At 41.1% G+C, this 24,673-nt stretch overlaps 1 protein-coding gene across 4 annotated transcripts in view; it reads right to left on the reverse strand.

Moving 5' to 3' along the window:
- LOC133656928 (inhibitory synaptic factor 2A-like) overlaps positions 1-24,673 on the reverse strand; it is a 142,680-nt gene that overhangs the window by 80,724 nt on the left and 37,283 nt on the right. For all 4 annotated transcript variants that reach the window (XM_062057792.1, XM_062057795.1, XM_062057793.1 and 1 more), the window contains exon 2: positions 7,888-8,956. In XM_062057792.1, the coding sequence (XP_061913776.1) occupies positions 7,888-8,951 (1,064 nt within the window). In that variant the 5' untranslated portion in view covers positions 8,952-8,956. The remainder of the gene's footprint in view (positions 1-7,887; positions 8,957-24,673) is intronic.

The raw sequence follows: 24,673 nt of genomic DNA on the forward strand, positions 1-24,673 counted from the left end.
ATATATATATATATATATATATATATATTTACTTGGTATTACCCGCGGGCCGGATTTTGGATGCTGGCGTGCCTTATCTGCCTAGGAGACCCAGTAACAATCGGTAGAGAATGGATTGTAGGATGGGCGAAAAGGGACAGATTAAAAAAATTATAATAAAAAAATAAATAAATGCAATTTTTATTTACTTTTTAGCCAGGACTACTCACGGGCCGGATTTTGGACGCTGGCGTGTAGTATCTGCCTAGGAGACTCAGTAACAAGCGGTGGAAAATGGATTGATGGATGGGTGAAAAAGAACAGATTAAAAAAATAATAATTAAAAAAAAAAAAAAAAATTAATTACAATTTTTTTTATTTAAAAAAAAATTTTTTTTTTACTTGGTACTACCCGCGGGCCGGATTTTGGACGCTGGCGTGCCGTATCTGCCTAGGACACCCTGTAACAAGCGGTAGAAAATGGATTGATGGATGGGCGAAAAGGGACAGATTAAAACAAATAATAATTAAAAAAAAAATATATATATATATATATATATTTTTTTTTTACTTGGTATTACCCACGGGCCGGATTTTGGATGCTGGCGTGCCTTATCTGCCTAGGAGACCCAGTAACAAGCGGTAGAAAATGGATTGATGGATGGGTGAAAAGGGACAGATTAAAACAAATAATAATTTAAAAAAAATAAATAAAATATATATATATATATATATATATATATATATATTTTTACTTGGTATTACCCGCGGGCCGGATTTTGGATGCTGGCGTGCCTTATCTGCCTAGGAGACCCAGTAACAAGCGGTAGAAAATGGATTGATGGATGGGTGAAAAGGGACAGATTAAAACAAATAATAATTAAAAAAAAAAAATATATATATATATATATATATATATATATATATATATATATATATATATATATATATATATATATATATATATATATATATATATATTTTTACTTGGTATTACCCGTGGGCCGGATTTTGGATGCTGGCGTGCCTTATCTGCCTAGGAGACCCAGTAACAAACGGTAGAGAATGGATTGTAGGATGGGCGAAAAAGGACGGATTAAAAAAAATTATAATAAAAAAAAAAAAAAAAAAATTATAATCAAAAAATAAATTAAAAAAAATTATAATCAAAAAATAAATAAATACAATTTTTATTTACTTTTTAGCCAGGACTACTCGCGGGCCGGATTTTGGACGATGGCGTGTAGTATCTGCCTAGGAGACTCAGTAACAAGCGGTGGAAAATGGATTGATGGATGGGTGAAAAAGAACAGATTAAAAAAATAATAATTAAAAAAAAAATAAAAAAATAAAAATATTATTCTTATTTTTTTTTTTACTTGGTACTACCCGCGGGCCGGATTTTGGATGCAGGCGGGCCGTATCTGGCCTGCGGGCCGTAGTTTGGGGACCCCTGATTTACATTGTATATTGTCACATCAAAACTATGAATGAACACGTGTGGAGTTATGTACTTAACACAAAAAAAAGGTGAAATAACTGAAAACATGTTTTATATTCTAGTTTCTTCAAAATAGCCACCCTTTGCTCCGATTACTGCTTTCCACACTCTTGGCATTCTCTCCATGAGCTTCGAGAGAATGCCAGGAGTGTGCATCCGTCAAAAATGTTTTAGTACGACTTTGAAGCCGCACCACTTGATGGATTGTCGGCGTGTTACGGATCCCGTAGTTAGAGATACGGGTATTATTATGGTGTGTGTATAAGGTAAGACATATTATCTGGCGTTTTGTTTCGTAATATTATGCAAAACCAACTTTCTTTACCTTCTGGTACCTGCTGATGTGTATTTGGGATCTGCGCAAGTCCTGAAAATTTGCACAAGTCCGCCACTGTAGTCCATGCCGACGATGTAGTCGATAAGCTTCTTCTTTGTCTCTATCTTCTTCTTATGGGACATTCATCCTCCGCTGTTGCCATTTCTGATATAAAGTAGTGTAAAGTTCTTACTTATATCTGTCAGTCAGCTCGCCATGAAAACGCTAAAAGATACCGGTGTAGTGAGTTTACATTATTCACCCAAGGGACTTTAGTTATTCGAGAGTTCCGGTCGGACGGTTTTTCACGGGATACATTTCCGGCCTTGTTCTAACCCTTGTGTGGTGTTCGGGTCTGTGGGACCCGTTTTCATTTAAAAAAAAAAAAAAAAATGATACAATGAATTAATTTTTCAAACTGAGACTCACTGACTTTGGTTCATTTTCTGTGAAGAACATATATCAGAATACATATTTAATGACCACACACCATACACCCCCCCTACACATTTCTATTACATATAAGATGTCCGGGTCGTAAGTGTCTATATTATTTATATTAGCCTACTATCAAAATGCCTTTAAACATCTTATATAAGTGTTATAATGAAGACAACACATGATGTAAGTGTCTATATTAGCTATATTAGCCTACTATCAAAATGCCTTTAAAAGTCTTATATAAGTGTTATAATGAAGACAACACATGATGTAAGTGTCTATATTAGCCTACTATCAAAATTAGTTTAAAAGTCTTATGTAAGTGTTATAATGAAGACAACACATGATGTAAGTGTCTATATTAGCTATAATAGCCTACTATCAAAATTACTTTAAAAGTCTTATATAAATGTTATAATGAAGACAGCACATGATGTAAGTGTCTATATTATTTATAGTAGCCTACTATCAAAATGCCTTTAAAAGTCTTGTATAAGTGTTATAATGAAGACAACACCTGATGTAAGTGTCTATATTAGCTATATTAGCCTACTATCAAAATTAGTTTAAAAGTCTTATATACGTGTTATAATGAAGACAACACATGATGTAAGTGTGTATATTAGTTGTATTAGCCTACTATCAAAATTACTTTAAAAGTCTTATATAAATGTTAGAAATAGGACAACACATGATGTAAGTGTCTACACAAGAAGTGTGGAAATTGATGTTCTGTGTACCACACGCACCCATCCACCCACCCACTCACACACACGCACACACACACACACACACACACACACATACACACACAGCAGGCCTAGACAGGAGGAGGACATAGTGTAGGTACACAGAACATCAGAGGGTCAAATGTGCGAGAAAATGAGAGCAAACAGTGTTGACAAACAATGTTGCAATGTTGAAACACAAATTTAAAAAACATTTTGTGGCTTTTAATGCCTCACAATCAAACACTTTTATGTTAAAATACTGAACAAATGTTTATTGTGATAAGGTAAACAACTGTTCAGTATTTTAACGTAAAAGTGTTTGATTGTGAGGCATTAAAAGCCACAAAATGCAATGGGGTCCATCAGACCCACAAACGCTGGCTGAGTAACAACAATATGAACATTACACAAGAATCAGAATCAGAATCAGCTTTATTGTCAATACGCAGGGTAACGAGATTGAGGCCATTCCATACAGTGCGATAAAACAAGTGTACACTCTATACAGAGGGTGAAATGAATATGTACATGAATATCTACATGAAACAGGGTGGTTGGTGGAATGGGTTATTGCACCGAAGAGAAGGCAGTTATGAGGGTCAATGGGGAAGTCTGTTCAGGGTGGTTATGGCCCTGGGGAAGAAGCTGTTTTTTAGCCTCTTAGTCTTGGTTTTAATGCACCTGTAGCGCTTCCCAGAGGGCAGCAGGTGGAACAGGTCAGAGCCAGGGTGGGTGCTGTCCTTGATGATGGCACTGGCTCTGTTGAGGCAGCGGGAGGTGTAGATGTCCATCAGAGAGGTGAGAGGGCTAACTTATATCTCGCTGTGGAAGCGGTAAATACTTCCGGATTCCTAGTGGGACCACATACCAATGACCCTTTCACACAATGTATCAAGGGTCATGGAAGAAGTAGTCCTTGGTAACGCAGGAATATCGGATAATTCCCAATGAAAAGTGGGAATTCTCTGCAATCTCTGCACTAACCCTGATGTGGGAGCACAGCAGAAGACACAACTTTCTGGAGACGCGTGATGAGGCTGCACTAATTGCTCCTTTAAAAAGCCGGGCGGACCATAACAGAGATGTGAGGGGGCGGGGGTACCCTGCGTGTGCACTAAATATGGATTTGGCTTAAACACAATTTACCTTGTGTAGGTTTTAGAGCGGCACCCTAATGGTTCTCACGATTGCCCCTGCAATAACACCCTGACTGAGTACACAGCTTGAGGACTTTATGAGGCTTGCTGACATTTAAAGAGGTCCATGTCGAAATGAAACATGATGATAACGCTACGTGGAGGATTATTGCAGGTACATTTGCTCGCACATTACAATTAGAGAGACCGCGGTTGCACGGACTGGGGGGGGGGGGGGGGGGTGGATGATAACACTGAATGGTGGATGGAAGACGTAATCATTGTTTGAGGACACAAACCTTCCCGATTGTTAGAACTACCACTGTTTAATATGTTTGTGAGTATGCTTCGCTGATGAGAGTATTTGGTGAATATCGTTTTGTCCTACTAATTTTGGCAGTTCTTGAACTCACCATAGCGTGGACTGTGACGCAACAGTTTGTTTACATCTTCCACTCCTTCTTTGTCTCATTTTGTCCACCAAAAGTTTTATACTGTGCGTGAATGCTCAAAGGTGCGCTTTGTTGATGTTATTGACTTGTGTGGAGTGCTAATCAGGCATATTTGGTCAGTGCATGACTGCAAGATAATTAGAATAGAATAGAATGGACTTTATTGTCATTATATTTGCATATAACAAGATTAAGGACTCCAATTTAAGGTGCGGTAGTGGGAACAAATATGGGATAAAAATAAATTACACAAGAGGTAATAAAGATAAAACTATGAATTGAAATAAACAGACTACTATCCAATAAAACATATTATATACCGTATTTTCCGCACTATAAGGCGCACCTAAAAACCTCCAATTTTCTCAAAAGCTGACAGTGCGCCTTATAATCCGGTGCGCCTTATATGTGGACCAATATTGAGCCACAACAGGTCTCGCAACTACGGGATGCATAACGTAACCCCAGCCCCTACTGTAGCGTCTATTCTATGCGCCTTATAATGCGGTGCGCCTTATATATGAACAACGTTTTAAAATAGGCCATTCATTGAAGGTGTGCCTTATAATCTTATAACCTTATAGTGTGGAAAATACTGTAATATTATATAATATAAAATGATTAAAGTTAATGTTAAATTTAAAGTACCAGTGATTGTCAGGAGCATAGACGCGATGCGTTCAGGGCCTCAGCTGCAGTACGGTATTTTCCCCATCCATCCGTCCATCTTCTTCCGCTTATCCGAGGTCGGGTCGCGGGGGCAGCATTTTTAAGCAGGGAAGCCCAGACTTTTTTCTCCCCAGCCATTTCGTCCAGCTCCTACCCAGGGATCCCGAGGCGTTCCCAGGCCAGCCGGGAGACAAAGTCTTCCCAACGTGTCCTGGGTCCTCCCTGTGGTCTCTTACCGGCCGGAGGCGTTTGGGTGGCATCCTGACCAGATGCCCGAACCACCTCATCTGGCTCCTCTCCATGTGGGCTTTACTTTGAGCTACTCCCGGATGACAGAGCTTCTCACCCTATCTCTAAGGGAGAGCCCTGAATTTTCCAAGCCTTTGGCTTGGTGCAACAAAGACAGCCTCTGTTCACTGGGAACACAGAGAACGGAAAATGTTTTGATAATTTACATACAATTTTTCTGACACTTATTTCGGCCGCTTGTACCCGTGATCTTGTCCTTTTGGTCATAACCCAAAGCTCATGACCATAGATGAGGATAGGAACGTAGATCGACCGGGAAATTGAGAGCTTTGCCTTCCGGCTCAGCTCCTTCTTCACCACAACGGATCGATACAGCGTCCGCATTACTGAAGACGCCGCACCGATCCGCCTGTCGACCTCACGATCCACTCACTCGTGAACAAGACTCCGAGGTACTTGAACTCCTCCACTTGGGGCAAGATCTCCTCCCCAACCCTGAGATTGCACTCCACACTTTTCCGGGCGAGAACCATGGACTCGGACTTGGAGGTGCTGATTCCCATCCCAGTCGCTTCACACTCGGCTGCGAACCGATCCGGTGAGAGCTGAAGATCCTGGCCAGATGAAGCCATCAGGACCACATCATCTGCAAAAAGCAGAGACCTAATCCTGCAGCCACTAAACCAGATCCCCTTAACGCCTTGACTGCGCCTAGAAATTATGTCCATAAAAGTTATGAACAGAATGGGTGACAAAGGGCAGCCTTGCCGGAGTCCAACCCTCACTGGAAACGGGTCTGACTTACTGCCGGCAATGCGGACCAAGCTCTGACCCTGATCATACAGGGAGCGGACCGTCACAGCCAGGCAGTCCGTTACCCCCTACTCTCTGAGCACTCCCCACAGTACACGGTCGAATGCCTTCTCCAAGTCTTTTCCCCTGCTGTAAAGATAATGCCTGTAGCTATCATTTAATCCCAAGCCCGTGTTGGGAAAATACCTTTTGGTGACCTGCATTAGCGTAACGTCTAATCATAAAGAAATGTTGCAAAGCATTGGAGAAGATGTGAGCATAAAAGGGTTATGCAGTGGAAGTGCTGCAGTTAAGAAATAAAATAAACTGAAACTGTCATAAGAAAAGCATTGATTGAAGTTAGTGTACCGGAACACAATGTTATTGTGATTATAAGCAACAAAATAGTTGTGGCGTGGTGTTTGCATTAGTGGCTTTTGCAGCCATATTGTAGCTCAAAGTTGTTATCTTGTGGCTTTGTTTTTTTTTTGTGGCTATATGTTGTGTCGTGTCGTTTGAATTGTGTAATTGTCTTATAACACTTATATAAGACTTTTAAAGTCATTTTGATAGTAGGTTAATATAGCTAACATAGACACTTACAGCATGTGTTGTCCTTATTATAACACTTATATAAGACTTTAAAGTCATTTTGATAGTAGGCTATAATAGCTAATATTGACACTTACATCATGTGTTGTCTTCATTATAACACTTATATAAGACTTTTAAAGTCATTTTGATAGTAGGCTATTATAGCTAATATAGACGCTTACATCATGTGTTGTCTTCCTTATAACACTCATATAAGACTTTTAAACTAATTTTGATAGTAGGCTAATATAAATAATAAAGACACTTACATCATGTGTTGTCCTTATTATAACACTTATATAAGACTTTAAAGTCATTTTGATAGTAGGCTAATATAGCTAATATATACACTTACATCATGTGTTGTCTTCCTTATAACACTTACATAAGACTTTTAAAGTCATTTTGATAGTAGGCTAATATAGCTAATATAGACACTTACATCATGTGTTGTCTTCATCATAACACTTATATAAGACTTTTAAAGTCATTTTGATAGTAGGCTAATATAGACACTTACATCATGTGTTGTCTTCATTATAACACTTATATAAGACTTTTAAACTCATTTTGATAGTAGGCTAATACAGCTAATATAGACACTTACATCATGTGTTGTCTTCATTACAACACTTATATAAGACTTTTAAAGTCATTTCGATAGTAAGCTATTATAGCTAATATAGACACTTACGTCATGCGTTGCCTTCATTATTAGACTAATATACGTTTTTTCCCTTTTTGCGGCTCCAGACAGATTGTTTTTTTGTATTTTTGGTCTCCTAGTACACACAAACCTTTAGTAAATCAGGCCACTAATTGCATGTTTTACACGTGTTGTTTAGCACTTGTTATTTGGATCTTAGAACATCAGGCCCTCAGTAATTGTGCACGAGCAGTCTTTAGAAGTGGCTGTAAAAGAGCCGGATGATGCCTGTGTGAAAGACGCTGGCAGCTCTGATGCGACTACTATACTTTGCAGGGCCCCTGTATAAAAAATTTAAATGTTAATTATAAAGAAACTCACCCCTCTCTCTGTGCTTCACCTTTCTCTAGCTCCTGAATAACTCCGAGGAGGACCTTGATGGTCTCCTGGCTGGAATTGATGAGATTCTCCATAGCCTGCAGCTGCTCTTTGATATCCTTGTCTCCGGGTTGAGGTGTCACCCGCCGGCTGCTTCTCCCCACCGGCGTCCCTGCAGGTAAACCCTCGCCAGTCCCAGGCGTTTGCTGGAGTTTGGAGGAGGCCGAGGCGTGCCTGGTCCGGCACTGCCCTCGCGACTGCGACGAACACGAGGCGCTGTGGGGAAGCGTCTGGGACTGCTTTCTTTTACAAGCCTTCGAGGGGCTTCCTAAAGACTCCACTCGGGTCAAAGAGTTCCACGCCACCGGACCCCCGCCCTTCGCGAACTCAGAGTTGGCCAGCAGACGCTTGGCGGAAGCCTGGTCCGTGTCTTCTCGCGGTAATCCTTTGTGTTTGGTCCTTGTCCCGCAGTCCTGGTGCTCCGCTGGGTTGTTCAGACGGGACGGGAGATGAGAATCCGGACAGGAGGTTCCGTCCACGCAGTTGGCGTCGCAAATCAAATCCTCCGTATCGCTGCTGTCGTCCGTCTGGTGGAGCAAAACCTTGGTCTGTCCCACAACGGAGGATAACCCGATGGGTTGTCCGTCCTCTCCCAGCGCTTTTATATCGCTCAAAAAGCCGTTGTTTTGTCCTCTGTAGTCCTCCACTAACGCGGCGTGCTTGAACGTGTGTCCCTTCTTCCTCTCAAAGGGGAAAGTCTTGTATCGCTTGGTCAGGTCAGGTGAGGTCTGCACGCCGGTGCTCCGGGTCACGTTCGGGATGGAGCGTCTGGCGGGCATGGTCATGTATTGTCTGTGGGTCACTTTGCAGGATATGGACCGGGAGTGTTTTCCTCCGTGCTCCTTCTGCGCCTCGCAGATATCCCGAAAATGCACCTGCAGGGCTTTGTTCTTCTTCCTCACCTGCGGCCCAGAGTGCGCGTCGAGGTTGTGCGCGAGGTCCGTGTCCGAATCGGATTCATCGGTGTCTGACACCACGATGCTTTTGGCCTCGTCTTTACTCACCATAGTTCCTAAAAAAAAAGGAAGACAAAAACATGAGTGTGTTTTTGGGTTATAATACAACAAACAAATGACAGAACGTGTTCTCTGGATTTAGTTCAGCAAAATTCAAAACATTCCACGTCCTAAGAGCTAGCTTATGTAGCCGAGGATCGGACCACCAAGTGCCCTGCCTTCGGCTTCCGCCCAGCTCACAAAGCACCCGACCTTTATGGCCCATCCCATGAGTGGAGAGCCCATTGGAAGGGGGACCCACGTTGCCTCTTTGGGCTATGCCCGGCCGGGCCCCATGGGGTCAGGACATGTGGTCCTGATGGCTTCATCTGGCCAGGATCTTCAGCTCTCACTGGATCGGTTCACAGCCGAGTGTGAAGCGACTGGGATGAGAATCAGCACCTCCAAGTCCGAGTCTATGGTTCTCGCCCGGAAAATGGTGGAGTGCCATCTCTGGGTTGGGGAGGAGACCCTGACCCAAGTGGAGGAGTTCAAGTACCTCGGAGTCTTGTTCACGAGTGGGGGAAGAGTGGATGGTGAGATCGACAGGCGGATCGGTGCGCCGTCTTCAGTAATGCGGACGCTGTATCGACCGTTGTGGTGAAGAAGGAGCTGAGCCGGAAGGCAAAGCTCTCAATTTACCGGTCGATCTATGTTCCCATCCTCACCTAAGATCATGAGCTTTGGGTTATGACCGAAAGGACAAGATCACTAGTACAAGCGGCCGAAATGAGTGTCAGAAAAATTGTACGTAAATTATCAAAAACTTTCCATTCTCTGAGTTCCCAGTGAACAGAGGCTGTCTTTGTTGCACCAAGCCAAAGGCTTGGAAAATTCCGCTGTTTACGATGGGAGGAGACGGGAGGGGTTATCTAATTTGATCCAAGACCTGCCCAAGCTACGGTGGCCAAGAAGGGTCCCAACAAAAGCAAAAGCTATGACGTGACTTTCAGCCACAACATGATTGCAAAAGCCACTACAGAATATAAACGCCCCAACACAATAATATAAAGCCACAACACAACCACAAATTTCAGTTACAACACGATTGCAAAAGCCACAAAATGATTGCAATAGCCACAACACAACAACTTAAAGCCACAACACAATCGCAAAAGCCACAACACGATTGTAAAATCCACAACACAACTACTTACAGCCACAATACAATTGCAAAAGCCACTAAAGAATGCAAATGCCACAACACATTGATATAAAGCCACAAAACAGCCACAACTTTCAGCTACAACACGATTGCAAAAGACACAAAACAATTGCAATAGCCATAACACAACAACTTAAAGCCACAACACAATTGCAAAAGCCCAACCACAACAACTTAAAGCCACAACACAATTGCAAAAGCCAAAACACAACAACTTAAAGCCACAATACAACACAACTTTCAGCCACAACACGATTGCAAAAGTTGTGGCTTTAAGTTGCTGTATTGTGGCGTGACGTTGTTATGTTGTGGCTTTATGTTGTTGTGTTGTGACATTTGCATTTGTTGTGGCTTTTGCAATCATATTGTGGCTGAAAGTTGTTTTGTTGTGACTTTATGTGGTTGTGTTGTGACTTTATGTGGTTGTGTTGTGACTTTATGTGGTTGTGTTGTGACTTTATGTGGTTGTGTTGTAGCATTATGTGGTTGTGTTGTAGCCCAATGTGGTTGTGTTGTGACTTTATGAGGCTGTGTTGTGACTATATGTGGTTGTGTTGTGATTTTATGTGGTTGTACTGTGGTGTAGACTTATTGTGCTGTAGCTTCATGTTGTGTTGTTACTTTATGTGGTTGTGTTGTGACTGTATGTGGCTGTATTGTGACTTTATGTGGTTGTGTTGTGACTTTATGTGGTTGTGATGTGGTGTAGACTTATTGTGCTGTAGCTTCATGTTGTGTTGTTACTTTATGTGGTTGTGTTGTGACTTTATGAGGCTGTGTTGTGACTTTATGAGGTTGTGTTATGACTTTATGTGGTTATGTTGTGACTTTATGAGGTTGTGTTGTGACTTTATGAGGTTGTGTTGTGACTTTATATTGTTGTGTTGTGACTTTATGTGGTTGTGTTGTGTCTTTATGAGGTTGTGTTGTGACTTTATGTGATTGTGTTGTGACTTTATAAGGTTGTGTTGTGACTTTATGTGGTTGTGTTGTGACTATATGTGGTTGTGTTGTGACTTTATGAGTTTGTGTTGTGACTTTATGAGGTTGTGTTGTGACTTTATGTGGTTGTGTTGTGACTTTATGAGGTTGTGCTGTGACTTTATGTGGTTGTGTTGTGACTTTGTGTGGTTGTGTTGTGACTTTATGTGGTTGTGTTGTGACTTTATGTGGTTGTGTTGTGACTTTATATGGTTGTGGTGTGACTTCATGTGGTTGTGGTGTGACTTTATGAGGTTGTGTTGTGACTTTATGTTGTTGTGTTGTGACTATGTGGTTGTGTTGTGACTTTATGAGGTTGTGTTGTGACTTTGTGTGGTTGTGTTGTGACTTTATGTGGTTGTGGTTTGACTTTATGAGATTGTGTTGTGACTTTATGAGGTTGTGTTGTGACTTTATGTGGTTGTGTTGTGACTTTATGTGGTTGTGTTGTGACTTTATGAGGTTGTGTTGTGACTTTATGTTGTTGTGTTGTGACTATGTGGTTGTGTTGTGACTTTATGAGGTTGTGTTGTGACTTTGTGTGGTTGTGTTGTGACTATGTTGTTGTGTTGTGACTATGTTGTTGTGTTGTGACTTTATGTGGTTGTGTTGTGACTTTATGTTGTTGTGTTGTGACTTTATGTGGTTGTGTTGTGACTTTATGTGGTTGTGTTGTGACTTTATGAGGTTGTGTTGTGACTTTGTGTGGTTGTGTTGTGACTTTATGAGGTTGTGTTGTGACTTTATGTGGTTGTGTTGTGACTTTATGAGGTTGTGTTGTGACTTTGTGTGGTTGTGTTGTGACTTTATGAGGTTGTGTTGTGACTTTATGAGGCTGTGTTGTGACTACATGTGGTTGTGTTGTGATTTGATGTGGTTGTGTTGTGATTTGATGTGGTTGTGGTTTGACTTTATGAGGTTGTGTTGTGACTTTATGAGGTTGTGTTGTGACTTTATGTGGTTGTGTTGTGACTTTATGTGGTTGTGTTGTGACTATGTTGTTGTGTTGTGACTTTATGTTGTTGTGTTGTGACTTTATGTTGTTGTGTTGTGACTTTATGTGGTTGTGTTGTGACTTTATGTGGTTGTGTTGTGACTTTGTGTGGTTGTGTTGTGACTTTGTGTGGTTGTGTTGTGACTTTATGTGGTTGTCTTGTAACTTTGTGTGGTTCTGTTGTGACTTTATGAAGTTGTGTTGTGACTTTATGTGGTTGTGTTGTAACTTTGTGTGGTTGTGTTGTGACTTTATGTGGTTGTGTTGTGACTTTGTGGTTGTGTTGTAACTTTGTGTGGTTGTGTTGTAACTTTATGTGGTTGTGTTGTGACTTTATGTGGTTGTGTTGTGACTTTATGTGGTTGTGTTGTGACTTTATAAGGTTGTGTTGTCACTTTATGTGGTTGTGTTGTGACTTTACGTGGTTGTGTTGTGACTTTACGTGGTTGTGTTGTGACTTTAAAAGGTTGTGTTGTGACTTTATGTGGTTGTGTTGTGACTTAAAGTGGTTGTGTTGTGGCTTTATAAGGTTGTGTTGTGACTTTATGTGGTTGTGTTGTGACTTTATGTGGTTGTGTTGTGACTTTATGAGGTTGTGCTGTGACTTTATGTGGTTGTGTTGTGACTATCAGGTTGTGTTGTGACTTTATGAGGTTGTGTTGTGACTTTGTGTGGTTGTGTTGTGACTTTATGTGGTTGTGTTGTGACTTTATGTGGTTGTGTTGTGACTTTATGAGGTTGTGCTGTGACTTTATGTGGTTGTGTTGTGACTTCATTTGGTTGTGTTGTGGCCTTATGTGGTTGTGTTGTGACTTTATGAGGTTGTGTTGTGACTTTATGTGGTTGTGTTGTGACTTCACGTGGTTGTGTTGTGACTATACGTGGTTGTGTTGTGACTTTATGAGGTTGTGATGTGACTTTGTGTGGTTGTGTTGTGAGTTTATGTGGTTGTGTTGTGACTTCATGTGGTTGTGTTGTGACCTTATGTGGTTGTGTTGTGACTTTGTGTGGTTGTGTTGTGACTTTATGAGGTTGTGTTGTGACTTTATGTGGTTGTGTTGTGACATTATGTGGTTGTGTTGTGACTTTACGTGGTTGTGTTGTGACCTTACGTGGTTGTGTTGTGACTTTATGTGGTTGTGTTGTGACTTAAAGTGGTTGTGTTGTGACTTTATGAGGTTGTGTTGTGACTTTGTGTGGTTGTGCTGTGGTGTAGAGCTGTTGTGCTGTGGCTTCATGAGGTTGTGTCGTGACTTTATGAGGTTGTGTTGTGACTTTGTGTGGTTGTGTTGTGACTTATGTGGTTGTGTTGTGACTTTACGTGGTTGTGTTGTGACTTTATAAGGTTGTGTTGTGACTTTATGTGGTTGTGTTGTGACTTTATGTGGTTGTGTTGTGACTTTATTTGGTTGTGTTGTGACTTTATGTGGTTGTGTTGTGACTTTGTGTGGTTTTGTTGTGACTTTATGTGGTTGTGTTGTGACTTTATAAGGTTGTGTTGTGACTTTATAAGGTTGTGTTGTGACTTTGTGTGGTTTTGCTGTGGTGTAGAGCTGTTGTGCTGTGGCTTCATGAGGTTGTGTCGTGACTTTATGAGGTTGTGTCGTGACTTTATGAGGTTGTGTTGTGACTTCATGTGGTTGTGTTGTGACTTTATGAGGTTGTGTTGTGACTTTGTGTGGTTGTGTTGTGACTTAATGTGGTTGTGTTGTGACTATATGTGGTTGTGTTGTGACTTTATGAGGTTGTGATGTGACTTTGTGTGGTTGTGTTGTGACTTTATGTGGTTGTGCTGTGACTTTATGTGGTTGTGTTTTGACTTTATGTGGTTGTGTTGTGACTTTATGTGGTTGTGTTGTGACTTTGTGTGGTTTTGTTGTGACTTTATGTGGTTGTGTTGTGACTTTATAAGGTTGTGTTGTGACTTTGTGTGGTTGTGCTGTGGTGTAGAGCTGTTGTGCTGTGGCTTCATGAGGTTGTGTCGTGACTTTATGAGGTTGTGTCGTGACTTTATGAGGTTGTGTTGTGACTTCATGTGGTTGTGTTGTGACTTTATGAGGTTGTGTTGTGACTTTGTGTGGTTGTGTTGTGACTTAATGTGGTTGTGTTGTGACTATATGTGGTTGTGTTGTGACTTTATGAGGTTGTGATGTGACTTTGTGTGGTTGTGTTGTGACTTTATGAGGTTGTGTTGTGACTTTGTGTGGTTGTGTTGTGACTTAATGTGGTTGTGTTGTGACTATATGTGGTTGTGTTGTGACTTTATGAGGTTGTGATGTGACTTTATGAGGTTGTGATGTGACTTTGTGTGGTTGTGTTGTGACTTTATGTGGTTGTGCTGTGACTTTATGTGGTTGTGTTTTGACTTTATGAGGTTGTGTTGTGACTTTGTGTGGTTGTGTTGTGACTTTATGAGGTTGTGTTGTGGTGTAGAGCTGTTGTGCTGTGGCTTCATGTTATGTTGTGGCTTTTGCAATCCGGTTGTGGCTGAAAGTTGTCGTGTTGTGACTTCATGTGGTTGTGTGTGTGTTTATTGTGACCACGGCCACCACATTGGCAATGTGTAACTCCTCCATTTAAGGCGGATCCAGTTAAGGAGTTACGGGCATCGCACTAACAGGACCATCAATAATAAATCAGCTAAAATAGCTCTGATAAAAGCAAACTGGAAGGATGTCAACACGCAATAAAAGCAAATGCATGTGAAAGTGCTTCGTGGCAATTAGTGGTGAATGCCAAAAATAACAATTTATATAACACACACTTACATGTGCGTTAAAGGAACAAAACACTGCATTATATGTTACTTTCTGACTTTTAATCCAACTTTACTACATGTTGGTTGCATAAACTGAGGAGTAAACAACTGAAATGTTGTCTTCTGCTTCCTCACACCTGCATTTTTTTTTATGTATTTTTTTTTTTGCATTAAATGTGCTTACTATTACATATTGCTAGATACACCAAGCTAGCAGGCACTGGATTGTTGTTCGGCCTTGGTAGAGGTCTGAGCTCTTGAGACTCTCTGATTGTTCACATTTATATGCTTCAAAGCACTTTTAGGGCTCTCCAGTTTAGATCTGCTCAAAAAAAAAAAGATGTTCTCTCTTCCCACTTTCTGTGGAGGGCTCACTCGAAAGAGGTAATTGTTTCTTAGCTTTCCTCTATTTTTGTTGCCAATAATCGCACTAATATCATGTTCTGGAACACTAACTTTGATCAATGCTTTTCCTGTGACATTTGCAAAAGCAACAACACAACATAAAGCCGCAGAACGACAACTTTCGGCGACAGCGCGATTGCAAAAAACACTACAAATGCAAACGCAGTGACAAAACATGAAGCCACAAACAGCACGGCAACTTTATGCCACAACATGATTGCAAAAGCCGTTACGAAAAAAGCCACAAAACAACAACATAAAGCCACAACACAACAACTTCACGCCACAACTTTCAGTCGCTTGTAAATCAAAATAAAGGAAGTGGGATTTACTATATTCACTATGAACAATAAAACACTGAATATTAACAACACACGAACGTCGCTCCTCTTTTACGTGGGATTTTCAATATACCGGGGTATGTTATCCCAGGGGACTCCGGAGGCAGTTGCAAGGTACCGACGGGCCCGAAGGGCAGCGGCCGTGGCTGTGGACGAGGCTAAGCAGAGGGTGTGGGAGCAGTTCGGGGAATCCATGGAGAAGGACTATCGGGCGGCAACAAAGCTGTTCTGGAAGACCATACGGCACCTCAGGAGGGGGAAGCAGGGAACCATCCAAGCTGTGTACGGCAAGGATGGGACTTTGCTGACTTCAAGTGAGGAAGTCGTAGGGCGTTGGAAAGAGCACTTTGAGGAACTCCTGAACCCAAATACATCAGATACACCCTCCCTGATAGGAGCAGGGCCTGAGGATGATGGGGGATCGACATCGATCTCTCGGAGTGAAGTCACTGAGGTAGTTAGACAACTCCACAGTGGCAAAGCTCCGGGGGTTGACAAGATCCGTCCAGAAATGCTGAAGGCTCTGGGTGTTGATGGGCTGTCTTGGTTGATACGCCTTTTCAACATTGCGTGGAAGTCTAGGACAGTGCCGAGGGAGTGGCAGACTGGGGTGGTGGTTCCCCTTTTCAAAAAGGGGGACCACAGGGTGTGTGCTAATTACAGGGGCATCACACTACTCAGCCTCCCTGGGAAAGTTTACGCCAAGGTACTGGAAAGGAGGGTCCGGCCAATGGTCGAACCTCAGATTCAAGAGGAGCAATGTGGATTCCGTCCTGGTCGTGGAACAACTGACCAACTCTTTACTCTTGTGGGAGTCCTGGAGAAGGCCTGGGAGTATGCCTATCCAGTCTACATGTGCTTTGTGGATTTGGAGAAGGCGTATGACCGGGTCCCCCGGGAGATCTTGTGGGAGGTGCTGAGGGAGTACGGAGTGAGGGGAACCCTGCTGAGGGCCATCCAATCTCTGTACAACCAAAGCGAGAGTTGTGTCCGGGTGCTTGGATGTAAGTCGGATCCGTTTCCAGTGGGGGTTGGTCTCCGCCAGGGCTGCGCTCTTTCACCTATCCTTTTTGTGATTTTCATGGACAGGATTTCTAGGCGGAGTCGTGGCCATGGCGGAGAGGGTATATGTCTCGGGGGGCTAAGGGTTGCATCACTGCTGTTTGCAGATGATGTGGTCCTGATGGCACCTTCGGTTCGTGACCTTCAGCTCTCACTGGATCGGTTCGCAGCCGAGTGTTCAGCGGCTGGAATGAGGATCAGCATCTCCAAATCTGAGGCCATGATTCTCAGCAGGAAACCGATGGTTTGTACAGTCCGGGTAGGGGACGAGACTCTGTCCCAGGTGGAGGAGTTTAAGTATCTCGGAGTCTTGTTCACGAGTGAGGGAAAGATGGAGAAGGAAATCAGCCGGAGAATCGGAGCAGCTGGGGCAGTATTGCAGTCTCTCTGCCGCACTGTTGTGACGAAACGAGAGCTGAGCCAGAAGGCAAAGCTCTCGGTCTACCGAGCTATCTACATTCCTACTCTCACCTATGGTCATGAAGTGTGGGTAATGACCGAAAGAATGAGATCGCGGATACAAGCGGCCGAAATGAGTTTCCTCAGAAGGGTGGCTGGCATCTCCCTCAGAGATAGGGTGAGAAGTGCAGTCACCCGAGAGAGACTCGGAGTAGAGCCGCTGCTCCTTCGCTTGGAAAGGAGCCAGCTTAGGTGGTTCGGGCATCTCGTGCGGATGCCTCACGAGCGTTTCCCTAGGGAGGTCCTCGTTGCACGTCCCACTGGGAGGAGACCCCGCGGCAGGCCAAGGACCAGATGGGGGGATTATATCTCCTCTCTGGCCTGGGAACACTTCGGGATTCCCCAGGAGGAAGTCGCAAATGTTGCTCTGGAGAGGGAAGTCTGGGGATCTCTGCTGGAGCTGTTGTCCCCGCGACCCGATTCCGGATAAACGGTTGAAGATTGATGGATGGAACTATGAACAATAAAACACTGAATATTAACAACACACGAACGTCGCTCCTCTTTTACGTGGGATTTTCAATATTAACTATGAACAATAAAACACTAAATATTAACAACATACGAACATACGAACATCACTCTTCTTTTCCAGACAACCTCTTTTTGAACCTCCTTTTTGAACTGGTTTACAAACGTCTTTTTGAACTATTTTACGACCTCTCCTTTTGAACTATTCTGTAACCAAAGGCAACGCTGTTTACGACCCACTTCCCTCTGGAAGTGGAAGCGGTGGTCAGGTGGTCGGAGAAAGTAAAAAAAAGAAGGGGGAGTACAATCTTTCGCCCGAGCGTGCTGAGATACTGTGCAAGGGTAGAGTGTACAGGCGACTCTCCTCAAAATTGAGTCCAAATTGAATTCTGTCTCTGTTTAATTCTTTGCCTCTTGTCTTGTTTAATAGATGTCATCAGTGTTTGAACCTGACAGGAAGTCTGGGCTTCTCTGCTTCTCTTCTCTGCTTCTCTGACCTCGGATAAGCATAAGAAAATGGATGGATGTTTATGAAAACCGGAGCCGCTGCAACGCCAATTTGATTTCTCTATACGTCGCCTGTCAGAGCCGGGTAGAAAATTCTGCTTCGATGCCACATGGGACGATTACATTTCACGGGGGAATGTCAATCTCACACCACTTAAGGGGTAATTACTTTGGCACAACGTACCAAAGTGTCTCATGTAGTCATAAAAAAGAAATCCTGTAAAGCAGCCAAGTGGCGATCATACAAAAGAAATTGGAAAGAAATCTCCCGACAGGCTTTAAGAAAGATATATCCTGATAGTCGGGCGAGAATCTCCCGAGCCGGCGTCTTTTCACCACCTCCTTCCTTCTCAGAGCGAGCTAGAACTCCGCTAATGACCCGAGGTCTTTCCCTGATTTGGCCTGGGCTGTCCAGAAGGATTATGAATAATGCATTGGCTCCAAAATTGCAAAAAGTAATCCTCTGAAAATCTCCTTATGTGCGCTGGCAGACCACGTTGTCGGGTCCAAACGCTTTTTTGGTGCTCAAATACCAAACTGGGAGGGTTAAAAAAAAAAAAGCACACACCTTTCTTGTGGCGTGAACTCTTTAACGGGGATGGCGGAGGAAGGGGGGGGGGATGCAGCTCGTCTCTACGCAATAGGCGATGTAAAACTTTGCTGACTCATGACTTTAGCACAGAGAGCAAGAAAGAGGCGGCTTAGCTTGCATCTTCCGGATATTTACACAGGACGACACACTCCGATTGTTCAAGGAATGGCTCTTCCTACACCGAAATGTCCTCTTTAGGTGTATCCTCCGTGTCGTCTACCCCCCCCCCCCCCCCTGCGAGTGGTTCCTGTGCAGTGGAGTCATTTTGCATGCAGCGAGTGTTTTCTTGCATACATTTCCACAGTGTGACATTGCACCAGCGACGCCTTCACGAGTGCACCGGAAAAGGACAAGCTGCAACGTGCCCAGAAGGTGCCGGAGCAGGTTTCTACCAGACCGATATGTGTGTTGTTTTATTAATGTTTCTGTAGGAGGACAAACATGACACAAACCTACCTAATTGTCAGAAAGACCACTGTTTGTATGAAACATGCTTCACTAGCGCCGTTTAGTCCTACTAATGTCGGCTGTCCTTGAACTCACCGTAGTTTGTTTACATGTACGACTTTCTCCGACGCTGCCACAGAAAGACGTGTTTTATGCCAACCCTTTTTTTTTTTTCATTTTGTCCACCAAACGTTTTATGCTGTGCGTGACTGCACAAAGGTGAACTTTGTTGATGTTATTGACTTGCGTGTAGTGCTAATAATCGATGCTAGTGCATTAAAATAAAGAATGTGCGATTTACAATATTAGCGATGAACGATAAAACAATGAATTTTGACAACATATGAATGTCAAGTACAACTTTCTCCGACGCTGCCACAGAAAGACGTTTTTTATGCCAATTCTTTTTTTTAAATTTTTTTTCCACCAAACGTTTTATGCTGTGCGTGACTGCACAAAGGTGAACTTTGTTGATGTTATTGACTTGCGTGTAGTGCTAATAATCGATGCTAGTGCATTAAAATAAAGAATGTGCGATTTACAATATTAGCGATGAACGATAAAACAATGAATTTTGACAACATATGAATGTCAAGTACAACTTTCTCCGACGCTGCCACAGAAAGACGTTTTTTATGCCAATTCTTTTTTTTAAATTTTTTTTCCACCAAACGTTTTATGCTGTGCGTGACTGCACAAAGGTGAACTTTGTTGATGTTATTGACTTGCGTGTAGTGCTAATAATCGATGCTAGTGCATTAAAATAAAGAATGTGCGATTTACAATATTAGCGATGAACGATAAAACAATGAATTTTGACAACATATGAATGTCAAGTACAACTTTCTCCGACGCTGCCACAGAAAGACGTTTTTTATGCCAATTCTTTTTTTTAAATTTTTTTTCCACCAAACGTTTTATGCTGTGCGTGACTGCACAAAGGTGAACTTTGTTGATGTTATTGACTTGCGTGTAGTGCTAATAATCGATGCTAGTGCATTAAAATAAAGAATGTGGGATTTACAATATTAGCAATTAACGATAAAACAATGAATTTTGACAACATATGAATGTCAAGTACAACTTTCTCCGACGCTGCCACAGAAAGACGTGTTTTATGCCAACCCTTTTTTTTTTTTCATCTTGTCCACCAAACGTTTTATGCTGTGCATGACTGCACAAAGGTGAACTTTGTTGATGTTATTGACTTGTGTGTAGTGCTAATAATCGATGCTAACATGCTATTTAGGTTAGTTGTATGTACACATTGCATCATTATGCAAAATGTTACTTTCTGACAAGCAGTGTCCTCCACAGTGGACATGTTTATATCAGTCTGGAATATGTAGTTTCTCTGAAAAATGAACAAACAATTTTACTTTTAATAAAGCAAAACCTCATAATAATGTCAGCCCGCCTTAAAAAACGGAATTTAAATGTTTTTACTGAATGGGACACCCAGAATGTGCATTAAAATAAACAATGTGGGATTTACAATATTAGCGATGAACGATAAAACAATGAATTTTGACAACATATGAATGTCAAGTACAACTTTCTCCGACGCTGCCACAGAAAGACGTGTTTTATGCCAACCCTTTTTTTTTTTCATTTTGTCCACCAAACGTTTATACTGTGCATGACTGCACAAAGGTGAACTTTGTTGATGTTATTGACCTGCGTGTAGTGCTAATAATCGATACTAACATGCTATTTAGGTTAGTTGTATGTACACATTGCATCATTATGCAAAATGTTACTTTCTGACAAGCAGTGTCCTCCACAGTGGACATGTTTATATCAGTCTGGAATATGTAGTTTCTCTGAAAAATTAACTAAAAATGTTACTTTTAATAAAGCAAAACCTCATAATAATGTCAGCCCGCCTTAAAAAACGGAATTTAAATGTTTTTACTGAATGAGACACCCAGAATGTGCATTAAAATAAAGAATGTGGGATTTACAATATTAGCAATTAACGATAAAACAATGAATTTTGACAACACATGAATGTCAAGTACAACTTTCTCCGACGCTGCCACAGAAAGACGTTTTTTATGCCAATCCTTTTTTGTCCCATTTTGTCCACCAAACGTTTTATACTGTGAGTGACTGCACAAAGGTGAACTTTGTTGATGTTATTGACCTGCGTGTAGTGCTAATAATCGATGCTAACATGCTATTTAGGTTAGTTGTATGTACACATTGCATCATTATGCAAAATGTTACTTTCTGACAAGCAGTGTCCTCCACAGTGGACATGTTTATATCAGTCTGGAATATGTAGTTTCTCTGAAAAATTAACTAAAAATGTTACTTTTAATAAAGCAAAACCTCATAATAATGTCAGCCCGCCTTAAAAAACGGAATTTAAATGTTTTTACTGAATGAGACACCCAGAATGTGCATTAAAATAAAGAATGTGGGATTTACAATATTAGCGATGAACGATAAAACAATGCATTTTGACAACATATGAATGTCAAGTACAACTTTCTCCGACGCTGCCACAGAAAGACGTGTTTTATGCCAACCCTTTTTTTTTTTCATTTTGTCCACCAAACGTTTATACTGTGCATGACTGCACAAAGGTGAACTTTGTTGATGTTATTGACTTGCGTGTAGTGCTAATAATCGATGCTAACATGCTATTTAGGTTAGTTGTATGTACACATTGCATCATTATGCAAAATGTTACTTTCTGACAAGCAGTGTCCTCCACAGTGGACATGTTTATATCAGTCTGGAATATGTAGTTTCTCTGAAAAATTAACTAACAATTTTACTTTTAATAAAGCAAAACCTCATAATAATGTCTGATTGAGTGCTAAAAACGTTATGACAGACCGCCTTAAAAAAACAGAATGGAATTTTAATGACACCCAGAATGTACATGAAAATAAAGAATGTGGGATTTACAATACTAACTATGAATGATAAAACACTGAATATTGACAACATATGAACGTCAAGTACAACTTTCTCCAACGCTGCCACAGATTTTTTTTTTTTTTCTGCCACTCCTTCTTTGTCTCATTTTGGCCACCAAACGTTTTATGCTGTGCGTGAACGCACAAAGGTGAACTTTGTTGATGCTCTCGACTTGCATGGAGTGCAAATTTTAGATGTTATCTAGGCTAGCTGTATGTATTATGCCTCGTTTGTAGGTATATTTTGAGTTCATTTAATTTCCTTTACTTATGTCCTCTGTGTATTTTAATTGATATTATTGATATTATCTGTCCGTCATATTGGCTGCATTTCTGATAGTTGTTTGTGCGCCATATTGTTCCAGACCACAGCAAACGATAGTAATAGATCCATTAGAAGAAGGCAGCGTGTCCTTTCCTTTACTTGGACACACACACCTATAGCTTTGTCCATTCTAAGACAGTCATTTCCAGGAGTTATCCCACCCTCTGAGACACTTACATAATGTGTTGCCTTCATTATAACACTTATATAAGACTTTTAAAGTAATTTTGATTGTAGGCTAATATAGACACTCACATCATGTGTTGTCTTCATTATAACACTTATATAATACTTTTAAAGTCATTTTGATAGTAGGCTAATATAACTAATATAGACACATCTTGTGTTGTCTTCATTATAACACTTATATAAGACTTTTAAAGTCATTTTGATAGTAGGCTAATACAACTAATATAGACACATCTTGTGTTGCCTTCATTATAACACTTATATAAGACATTTAAAGTAATGTTGATAGTAGGCTAATATAACTAATATAAGACACATCTTGTGTTGCCTTCATTATAACACTTATATAAGACTTTTAAAGTCATTTTGATAGTAGGCTAATACAACTAATATAGACACATCTTGTGTTGCCTTCATTATAACACTTATATAAGACATTTAAAGTAATGTTGATAGTAGGCTAATATAACTAATATAAGACACATCTTGTGTTGCCTTCATTATAACACGTATATAAGACTTTTAAAGTCATTTTGATAGTAGGCTAATACAACTAATATAGACACATCTTGTGTTGCCTTCATTATAACACTTATATAAGACATTTAAAGTAATTTTGATAGTAGGCTAAAATAACTAATATAAGACACATCTTGTGTTGCCTTCATTATAACACTTATATAAGACTTTCAAAGTCATTTTGATAGTAGGCTAATATAGACACATCTTGTGTTGCCTTCATTATAACACTTATATAAGACTTTTAAAGTCATTTTGATAGTAGGCTAATACAGACAAACCATGTGTTGCCTTCATTATAACACTTATATAAGACTTTTAAAGTCATTTTGATAGTAGGCTAATACAGACAAACCATGTGTTGCCTTCATTATAACACTTATATAAGACTTTTAAAGTCATTTTGATAGTAGGCTAATATAGGCACATCTTGTGTTGCCTTCATTATAACACTTATATAAGACTTTTAAAGTCATTTTGATAGTAGGCTAATACAACTAATATAGACACATCTTGTGTTGCCTTCATTATAACACTTATATAAGACATTTAAAGTAATTTTGATAGTAGGCTAATATAACTAATATAAGACACATCTTGTGTTGCCTTCATTATAACACTTATATAAGACTTTTAAAGTAATTTTGATAGTAGGCTAATATAGACACATCTTGTGTTGCCTTCATTATAACACTTATATAAGACTTTTAAAGTCATTTTGATAGTAGGCTAATATAGGCACATCTTGTGTTGCCTTCATTTTAACACTTATATAAGACTTTCAAAGTCATTTTGATAGTAGGCTAATATAGACACATCTTGTGTTGCCTTCATTATAACACTTATATAAGACTTTCAAAGTCATTTTGATAGTAGGCTAATACAGACACACCATGTGTTGCCTTCATTATAACACTTACATAAGGCTTTTTTACTTTTTGCGGCTCCAGACGGATTTGTTTCTTGTATCTTTGGTCCAATATGGCTCTTTCAACATGTTCTGGTTGCCGACCCCTGTACTTTACCTATTCCAGGTAGTGGTACCCATTCTTTTTTTCTTATTTTTGCGACCTATTCAACGGGCTGTGAAAGTTTTCTACATCCCATTGCCTCGGGTGATTTAGTGCCAGACAGAAAATATCCTTTGGGGGAGGCGCAGGTGGGGGGGGGAAAACCAAGGTCAGGGAGGGTGAGCGAGAGGAGAACGTTCTGGGGACGAAATGCACTCTCCTAATTTCGTTGGATGTCTTTAAAAATTTCCGACTGTACGTTCGCGGCCCGCGCCGTGCATCACCCTGATGAATCCGTCGAGCCACGCGGGGCTGGGCTTTGAGCTCACCAGCCAACCTGATGATGGAGTGTGATGCGTATCTGGATTTATGTAACAAGTGTACGAGAAAACGCTGAGCTCGGCAAGTGCCTTTGGCACCTTAAAAAGGCCCAACCCCCCTCCCGAACCCCCACCCCGCCCCTTGTTCGTGTCTCCCATCATTTCAGGTAAGAAGACGACAGAGCGGATAGGAGGCGCAAAATAGTGCAGATTTGTATGTATTGACGCGGTACCCTTGAGCTGCCCATAATCAGTCATG

The sequence above is a fragment of the Entelurus aequoreus genome, linkage group LG09, assembly GCF_033978785.1.
Source record: "Entelurus aequoreus isolate RoL-2023_Sb linkage group LG09, RoL_Eaeq_v1.1, whole genome shotgun sequence".
Lineage (NCBI taxonomy): Eukaryota > Metazoa > Chordata > Actinopteri > Syngnathiformes > Syngnathidae > Entelurus > Entelurus aequoreus.